A 10,215-nucleotide genomic window follows, 5' to 3' on the forward strand; every position below is an offset into this window, starting at 1 on the left:
CGCCCTTCGGAGTACGGTGGCCTTGGAGTCCTTAACACCGCCAAGTTTGCTCGCGCCTTGCGACTGAGATGACCTTGGTTCGAATGGACGGAGCCAAATAAGATGTGGGTCGGTTTGGGCAACCCTTGTGACGAGGCGGACATGTCTTTCTTCTATGCCTCAACCACCATTTCTGTGGGGAATGGGGCCAAAACGCCCTTCTGGGAATCCCCTTGGCTACAGGGAGCCAAACCAAAAGATGTTGCTCCCCTAATTTTCGAGGCCTCCATGAGGAAAAATTGAAAGGTGCGCGAGGCCCTCAAAAACAATGATTGGATTCTCAAGATCAACCCCTCCATGACCGTCTCCATCGAGCACATCCGGCAATTCTTCACCCTTTGGATGCTCTTGCACAACTTCCATCTTGGTGAGCTTTCCGAGGATTCCATTATATGGAAGCACACGGCCGATGGGTGCTACACCGCCGCCTCCGCATATCAAGCGCAATTCCTCGGGCTAGTTCTCTCCCCCATGGAGCACATGATTTGGAAGGCTTGGGCGCCTCCAAAGGCAAAGTTCTTCGCTTGGTTGGCAACCCAAGATAGAATCTGGACGGCGGATAGGCTCGCCAAGCGGGGTTGACCGAACTGTGGTCTTTGCCCTCTTTGCAAAAGGGAGCAAGAGAGCGGTCCTCATCTTTTTTTTAAGTGCCGTTACACCATCTGCCTTTGGAAGATGGTCATTGAGAAATTTCAGCATACGCATTTGGACACCTCTTCATGGCATTTGGAGGCTTCAGTCAAGAGTTGGTGGGAAAATTTGACCGGCACAGGAGTACCCGACAGAAAGGCGATGGCCTCGATGACTATGCTCGTGTCGTGGACTGTCTGGAACGAAAGGAATGCACGGGTCTTTCGGCATAAGTGTGCTCCACCGCCTATTTTACTAGCTTCCATTGCCAATGAGGCAAAGCTTTGGGTCACCGCCGGGGCAAAGAAATTAGGGGCCATTATTTTGCGCGAGTAATTACTCATGCCGTGTAAGGGTGCCTATTGTAACAAAACCTCTTCTCTACTTAATTAATATATGAGGCAAATCTTTTGCCTCAGCTTAAAAAAAACATGGAGGTGAACAAGACGGGCAGCCAAGGTCCGGCGGCACACGAGTCCTTCTTCCGGAAGGGTGTGGTAGGGGACTGGAGCAACCACATGACGCCAGCGATGCCGGAGCGGCTGGACAAGATCGTCGAGGACGCACTGCAAGGCTCGGGGTTCAGCTTGACCATCTCAGGGTCGTCCTCGTGAATGTGCTAGCGACATGGATGCATGCATGCATGATGTTGTACCCCCGATATATGTTGAGCCCTTTGTGCGCTGTGCTTGATTTTTCATAAGTCGAAAATAAAGCTTGTGGTCGTGGCGCATTTTCCTCGCAGACAACTTCCTGGGCACAAGCCACCTCCATTTACAAACATAATGGTGTCCAGTCCTTCGATTTTACATCGGAATATTGGATTGACAGATAAATAGGGCAGCTATTGCCAGTGAACTGGGAATCAGCTTCAGTAAGACAGACAAATCAGTAATCGATGAAACAATTGTCGGCCATTCAAAGTATCTGATCAACTACAAGAAAATAATCTTTTTCACCAGTTTTCAGTACTGATATCGGACAGGAGCACGAGCACTGATCTACTGAATATAGCCAAAGCCACAGGTGCAACATACTACTACTCCAGCGGTGTGGGAACCTTCACGGTGGACGCGGTCGGGATCGGCGAGGATCGACGCGGCGGGGCAGTGCATCTCCTCTTAGCTTCTCCCAGCTCCATGTAAGCGATCTTCTTGCCGGCAGCATTGGTCGTTGCGACGGATTGGTGCGGCAGCGACGGCGGCGGAGCAGAGCGTTTCTTTCCAACCGCTTCCTTGGCAGCGTTTGCCGGGGACTTGACGGCGGCAGGGCCGTTTGAGATGGAAGAGATCATCGCGGATCGGCATGCTGACGGAGAGGCAGATGACTTGTCGGGAATTCTCACGCTCGCTACGCCAGAAACCTTCATGGTGGACAAGATCAGGGTCCTCATCGTCCTCTTCGGAGCTTCTCCCAGGTCCAAGTAAGCGACCTTCTTGCCGGCAGCATTGGTTGTGGCGATTCTGGCGAACGGGATGACCTCGGGGCGGTGCGGCTGCGGCGGCGGCGGCGGCGGAGCAGAGCGTTTGTTTGCTACCCCTTCCTTCCCTGCGTTGGCCCGGTTCATGGTGACAGCGCCGTTTGACGTGGAAGAGATGAGCGCCGATTGGCGTGGCGACGGCGATGGCGGCACAAAGGACTTCCTTGCAACTCTCTCCCTCGCCGAGTTGACGACCTTCCTGCGGCGCTCGAGATCACGACGGATCTGGTCCTGCATCGTCATGAGAGCGGGCGTGTGCTGAAGGTTACGGAGGAAGGACAGGAGGGATCGGCGAGGGTGTTGTGAGTTGCCGGGAAGCCCCTAGCTAGGCTTTTATCCGGCGGAGGGTCGCCGAGGTGGAGTCGGACTCGAGGAGAGATGTGCGTGCGTGCCAAGCACTGCGTGAACCAGGAGGATTCGAGTTGCAAAGCTTCATCTTGGAGGGCGATGCGTACGTACTACGTACGTACACCAATTCTGTAGCCTTTCCGTTTATTTCAGAGCCTTGTTAGGTGTAAAATCGTTGGCCTGCATACGTTTTTTTTTTCGAAAAGGAGGAATACCCCCGGCCTCAGCATCTGGTCGATGCATACGGCCACTTTATTAATTATTAGCACAAAACCTTACAAAGTCGTACAACAGTAAGACCAAAGCCACCATCTTCGCAACCTCTGTCGCTACTCCTATCTAACTGATGAAGGGGTGCTGATGGTCTGGGCCTAATACCAAACAGACCTCGCAGCCAAACCTAACATCTAAGACTGAGATCCCAACCTGGACGCCTGCCGGGTATGGGCACCCACCAGTTCGGCGTGCTCCTCAACCAGGCAGCCCGCCGGGTATGAGGCCGCCACAACCACCTACCACATATCCATCTTCAGAGCTGTACTGTTGTAACGGCCTTGCCCGGTCTCGCTGCCGCCGACGCCACCACGACGCCAGACAGCGTCGACCTCCTGCGCGTGTCTGTCACCACACATCTGACGCCAAGCCTCCGCTGCTCCATGCCGCCAAGAGCCGCCGCCAAGAATATGTAGAACGAAACACCGCTCCACCGAAGGGAGGCAGCACACCCCCACCCCTCACCTGCAGACCCTTCCATCCGATCCCAATGTCCTTGGCGTCGCCTCCAGGAAGGTTACGGTGCACAGGGCGCCGCCGACGCCCGATCCGCATCGGATCTTGGGCTTTCACCCGGACATGGGTTGGAGAGGAGAGATGGTGCCCTCAGCAACGCCCCCAAGGAGGAAAGCGGCGCCAAAAATCGGCGTCGCCGCTGCCGGTCAGCCTAAGGCAGCCAAGGTTTCCCCCGGACACCGATCTGCTCCACCAGAACACACCGGAGGTGGATCCGGCAAGATCCAAACCGAACCGGGGACTGGGAAGGGATGCATGGAAGGAAGAGGGGCAATACCTCCAGATCTGGCACGCCTACGGCTCGCCGTTCTCACGGCCGAACTCACAGGCACGCCGCACGCCACCAGATGCGCCGCACCAGATCGATGATGGCCAGCCTCAGCGCCGCCCCCCACTCTCCCGACGAGGGAGAGAAGGAAACAGCGCCGCCGCCGAGCCCGGGGCCGCCGCCCCGGCTTGCCCGCGCCTGGCCAGACGTATCCGCCGCCGGATGCAGGCCTTCGTCCAGGGCCGAAGACTTGCGGCGCGCGAGAGGGTGCCCCGCCACCGCCGTCCGCCGAGTGGGCTTTGCCCGTCGGCCTCCTCCGGCGGTGGCGGGCGGAGCGTGGGAGGAAAGGGGAGCGGGGGCGGCGGCGGCTAGGTTGCCCGAGCCGCCCCCCAGGGAGCGACGCGAGCGATAGGGTTACGCGAGCGATAGGGTGAAGAGCCAGCTTGTTATAGGGGTGCAAAAAAAATTAAAAAAAATTGCCACAACAATACGTTGGCATATTTACAGGCAAAACTTTCGTACTAAGAGCATCTCCAATAAATCCCATAAAAACTCCCCCTGAAAGTAGTTTTATCGGGTGTTCTTTTAATTAGCAATTCCGATACATGTACATGTACGTGTGTAAATTAACTGCAGAGTAAATGGGCAGTTTTTTGATTACTTTAATCCAGAAAATAATCATAAGAGTGACATCGACAAAATTAACAACATACTGATTATGATTTAGATAAGCACTTACTACGCAAACAGCAGACACGTGTGTACATAATGCTAGTATGGCTAACACATAAATAAACAGGAGCGGGATAAATGAGTCATACTCTCCGTAGGCCAGGCAGAAGCCACGGCGGCAGTGGTGGCAGCAACGGCATGAATTTTTTTGATTGATTATATTAGCAATTTTTTGATTGAATTATAAAAATAACAATCATGAGCATGGCATTGACAGTATTAAACACGTACTGATATTTGATCACGTAAGCACGTACTAGACGCATAGCAGAAAGATCTACACAAATAGCTAGTGCGATCAACACAGAGATAAACAGGAGCGGGTTAAATGAGTTATACCCTCTAGTCGGTAGGTCAAAGCCGCGGCTGTGGCGGCCTTCTTCTCGGCTTCAATGGACCTAGGACATAGAAAAATGGCGGCGAGGTCAATAGTAGGCCTCAAATAATGCCTCCTCCTTATCTTGCTGCTCACTATAAGTGATGTCGTTGGCCTGGACAGAGGGTATGATTTTATTTTGTGCGTCTTCCATTGAGCACAAGCCGAAAAAGCTTGGTGTTGGCGTCTCCCTCCTTGAGCCAGCGAACACGGGAGTGTTGGCATGCAGTTGTTCTTTCTAGTGAGGCCAAGCCTAGAACAACTAGCTTAAGCATGCGTCTTAACCATAGCTCACCAGCACAGAGTTGCCGCGAGTCCATAGCCACGTCAAGCCACAGGATGACTGTGTTGGCGATAGCTATTTGAAGTTTAACGTGCCCCACCTTTCTCTGTCCCCAGGCTTGTAGAGCAAACATTGTGTTACACAACAGCGCATCCAGACGCTTGAACAGATCAGTGATAAGATGACTACAAGTTCAAGGCTCGCGAACTGCCTCCTCAAAGCCCTCCATCTTGCACCAAAACAGCTCAAATCAAAACCTCCTCTTTGGTTGGTAAGCACTATTGAGAGAAAGCAAAAGGGGCGCATGGTCAGAGATCGAGTGGACAAAGCTTGCAAGAGATTGTCAGGGTGTAGGAGTTCCCAATCAATCGACGTAAGGACCATGTCAATCATGGTCAGCGTAGGTGTATCCCTTTCATTGCTCCATGTATATTGCTGGCCATGCATGTAAATCTCCCTTAATTCATGTTCGTCCACAAATGCACTGAATATGTTCATAGTCCGACGATCCAGATTAATGTTGCTTTTCTCAGAGGCTCTCAAGATCATATTGAAGTCACCAAGCACGAGCCACGGTCCAGAGCACGCAGCATGACGAGCCCTAAGATCCAAGAGGTATTGGGCTTTGTCAGGAAAGCTCTACGGCCCATAGACAACTGAGATCCACCAAGAGCTTCCGTCGATCTCATTCACCTTGCGAGTAAGGAAGTTTGTGTCATACGAGAAGCTGTCCATAGACTGAGCAGCGGGGTCCTAGGGAACCAATATACCTCCAGAAGATTGAGTAGCAGGCAAGAACTAGAAGTCGACAAACGCAGGACCAATAAATTGCATGACCATGAAAGCATCAAATGTCTCCAATTTGGTTTCTTGTAGACAGGCAAGGTTTACTCTCACCATGCTAATGAACTCCCTCAAGGATTTAGGTTTCGTAGGATTATGCAATCCACGCACGTTCCAGCACAACATCTCGAGATGGGGGTTCATAAAATAAATCCACACCAACACCAAGCGCGAAGAGCCTATGACGGGACCGCTCTTCCGCTCATCACAGCCCTCCCAAGATCCGGTGGCACTATCTTACGAAAGATGGCCGGAATGGCCTCAGATGCTGCTCGTGCAACGGCGAGCCGAAGAGCAGCTTGAATTCTTGGATTGCATCCTCATTGATCTCCAGATTAGAATCAGAGATGCCTAGTGCCTTGAGCAGTACACATTCTGCTGCAGACGCCTTGCAATGATTTGAGGCGGGAGTGGCGATGGTTCTGCGAGTAGTGTATCGAGGTGTGAATGGCTCAATGTCTGGGGTGTACGCACTCGGAGGCCTCTTACTATATACTTGCATATTGTTTGTGTCGGCTTACTAATTATCAACTTTATTCCAAATTGTAGGATGCTTGGAAATTGAAATTACTTTAAATATGAACTACATACGGACTGAAATGAGTAAACAAACACAGTAAATATATTCGATTCAGAAAATGGTTAGAACATTTTATAATTCGAAACGAGGGAGTATTTGGAGATAGCAAACTGGAGTTTTTAGGGAGTTAATGGTAGCTTCGCACACCACCTTTACTGGACACCGTGTGGACGATGGTAGGATCTCACGTTCTTTATTTACAGAGGAATTTAATCTAACGGTGATTAGCTAGTGTCGTGCATCGGCTAAAGAATCGTCGGCTACATAACACTGCCCTTTCTTACTCCCTCCGTCTCGCAATGTTAGCTTGAAAAACGTTCTTATGTTGTGGGACGGAGGGAGTATTATTTAGCAATTGCACTTCAAATCACACATTATTTCTCTTACAAACCACTACTCCAGGTACAAATACAAGTGGTACTGTGTAGCGAGTGTAAATTAACACCACAACTCCACAAGGCACAAACATCAAAAACACACACGAGTAGGAAATTTACCACGATCGCAGGCGACAGAATGACGAGTTGAGGAGAGATGATCAGCACGCACATTTTGAAATCAGAAGGCCAGCTCTTTGGTGGCCAACTCCTCGCTCTTCTCAAGCGCGCCCGCCTCCATCTTGGTGGAGAAGCTGCATGGCGAGCTGACCAGCGGCACCGCGCCCCGTGCGTGCGCGTCTCCGTTCTGCGGCCCACTGAGCTGCGCGTCGACGGCCTTACGGGCGACGATGACAGAGTTGATCACCTCACCTTCTGGGTGGTGCACGGCCAGCACCTCGAACCCGCCCCGCCTGATGTCCTCCGGGTCTACGATGGGGTACAGGAAGCCGCGCGCGCCGTGGGCGCTCCGCACGACCAGGGACGCCCCCTCCACCATGTGCGCACCCAGGTGGGCTATCACCTTGGCCTTCTCCTCGGCCGCCATGCCGACGAGCGCGGCGAGGAAGACCACGTCGTACGCGCCGAGCTCCTGCGTGAGGTCGGCGACGTCCGCCGTGTGGAACTTCATGCGCGCGCCCACGCCGTCCTCGCTCGCGCCGAACAGCTTCCTGGCGCGCTCGTTCGCCGCGCCGCACAGGTCGTAGTTGTCGAACTGCGCGTCGGGCAGGTGGTGCGCGGCGAGGACGAAGGAGCTGAACGGCAGCGGGCCGGAGCCGACGAAGGCGACGCGCGCCGGCGCGATGCCCGGCACGTGGCGCGCCAGGAGCTCGTACTCTAGCCTGCTGAGGTTGACGTAGTTGCTGTAGTAGGGGAAGCGGCCGAGGTGGTCGAGGGGGTTGTCGAAGGTGGCGAGCAGGTCGGCGTAGTGCGCCTCGAGTTTCCCCTCGGCAGCGGAGCACAGGCGGATGAGCGCCTCCCGCATCCTCTGGTGCTCCGGGCTGAGCTTCGCCACGTCGACGGGGCTCGGCGGGACGCAGGCCGTGACGAGGTCGGTGAAGAGCCTGTCGACCTCGGGGGACGGGCTCAGCGACGGTAGCTCGGCGATGGCGGCCTGGAGACCGGCGATCTTCTCGATGAGAGCAGCGACCTCCTTGTTCTGGGCATCCATGTTATAATTGCTTGTTGGTGACCGGAAGAACTCTGGAAGCAGGAGAAAATGTGTGCCGCTGAATGCTACAGCTGCTCGATGAGTTTTGAAATGGATACATGGGCGTATATATAGCAGTGGTGAGACTTCTTTTGTTGTGCGCGATTTCGCGCCGGCCTGCAGCTAAGGAAAAAGACGCTTTTGATTGTGCACGCTTCATGCATCCATGGCCAGGCGGGTTTCATGCCTCTCGACAGACTTTTACGTGTTTGAAAATGTAGTATAATCTTAGAGGCTCATGTCGCTATGCTGAAGTTGACAACATTTTGTTTATACTAATATCCATGAAGATTGCGTTCGTCCAGTTTGGGTCCCACGTGTTGGGGTCTCCAAACATGGATGAGGAGGGCAACTTTAAAATACCGATATTAGATAAATTTCTGAACTCACTGAAATATGCGGAAATTTCGAACAATTTCAAACTGATGAGTGCAAGCCTAGAGTAAAGGCCTTCACCATCCTTCATTTTAAACTTATCAAGGTGGGCTGGGCCACACTGTAGCTTAGCAGGCCTAAGTGCACAGTAGGTCTCCCATATTTTCCCTTTTATTTCCTGTAATATTTCCACCACACTTTTGCAATTAGATTATGCAGCAAACGATTTTTGCTATAACTGAAACTTGGCACATAAATTAAGCACAAAATTTTGGGGTCGCACAAAAAGTTGGGGGCCAAATTGAAATCATTTAAATTATAATTGCATTTAAAAGGGCTAAACGGGTGCCTCTGGTCCACTATTTAATATCCATAGGCATTTTAATTTCAAAAAAGATTTTTAATGTATGAAAATTATGCAGTGAATATTTTCAACCTAAGGAACATTTTTAATTTACTGCTTTATAAAATTATAACTCGACTTGGCATTCGAATTTAAATTTGAGTTTGGTTTGAAACAAAATGAGGATTAGTAAAATAATTATGATGACATATCATCATTAGGCATGAGATTACTGTAGCATGACATTGGGGGTGTTACAGCACCCTAAAACAACCGGAAAAAATAAAGACATCCGAAGCTCCGTGCTATCATCTTGAGAAGACCCCTGCAACACAAATCTATAGCCATGCATACCCAAAACATGTCAACATCTTCAACCACGGCATAATCGCGGCCACACTGCCCCCCTTCTTCGCTTCGGCACTGAAAATACTATGACACAATTGTGCATCCAACACGCCTGCACCAACCTTCGCCATCTGTGCCTTTTGAGTATCGCTATATGTGCCCCTTTGAGATGGAAGAGAACTAGGATCCAGTTTGGATGTCGCGGTCGAGCCAACCACCCGGGCAAAGCATGATATCCGTCCAGCAACACAGCACACGAAGAAAGAGTGTGAACAACAACTGAAAATCATACCAACGAGATCCAGGGAACCCCACCCCCGCTGGCTCCTAGATGAAGGCAAGAGGCAAGAAAAAAAGGTGAAGGCAAGAGGCCGCGACTGAAGCCCGGGGAAACTTGTTCAGACGCAACAGCCTCAACACCGTCTCCCTCAACCCTAACCCTACCGAGCACACACGTGATGCATAGATCTGAGGTCCCCCCCTCCCGTCTCTGTAGCAGCCGGCGAAGGGAGAGGAAACTAGCTACGGCACCAACTGAACGCAAAGGTACCCAGTTACCTTGCTAACCCTAAACGCTCTTTCCGAAGGCTCTGTGTGGATTTGGAGTTATAATGTACTACTACGTAACAGAGAAGGCAATACGTTTTATTGTAAAAAATGAATAAAATGTAAAGAAAAGAGAAGACAACATGCCTCGCATTGTAAAAAACAGACCGCCTGATCGTAGTGATGTGCAATCCAATCCGACCGACACGGGACTCGAACCGACCCAGCGCCCCGCCGGCCTGGCTCAGACAACCCAATCCGTGTTCGGGTCGGGTCAAAAACCCTAAGAGATAAATACACTCATGGTCACTCTAGTTGCGACTGAAGCACGGTACGGTCCCTGAACTTAGGAATACGCTCGATATGGTCACTAAATACGATGTGATGTGAAAATATGGTCACTGTAGCACGTACACGGTGGGTACAGCGTTGTTGACCACGTGTTGACCAGTCGTCCAGGCCAGGTGGCGAACCGCGGAGGCGTCGCCGTCGCTCTTTTGCATTTAGCCCTCTAGCCGCAACGGAATCCACCCATTCACCCCTCTTCCAGTCACGTCGCCTCTTCGTCTTCGATTAGAAACATGGGAGCGGCTGCTGCATAGGCGACACCGCCGCCCCCCGGCGATCGTCAAGGTGCAGGCGAGTTGA

The 10,215-nt window shown here is 51.9% G+C and overlaps 1 protein-coding gene across 1 annotated transcript; it reads right to left on the minus strand.

Annotated features, from left to right (window-relative positions):
* Window positions 1-6,710: 6,710 nt before the first annotated feature.
* On the minus strand, window positions 6,711-7,981 carry LOC119326368 (nicotianamine synthase 1). The gene has a single exon (XM_037600029.1). It carries the CDS (start codon window positions 7,914-7,916, stop codon window positions 6,927-6,929), a length of 990 nt encoding a protein of 329 aa, XP_037455926.1. The 5' UTR covers window positions 7,917-7,981; the 3' UTR covers window positions 6,711-6,926.
* Window positions 7,982-10,215: the final 2,234 nt, after the last annotated feature.

The sequence above is a fragment of the Triticum dicoccoides genome, chromosome 6B (assembly GCF_002162155.2).
Source record: "Triticum dicoccoides isolate Atlit2015 ecotype Zavitan chromosome 6B, WEW_v2.0, whole genome shotgun sequence".
NCBI lineage: Eukaryota > Viridiplantae > Streptophyta > Magnoliopsida > Poales > Poaceae > Triticum > Triticum dicoccoides.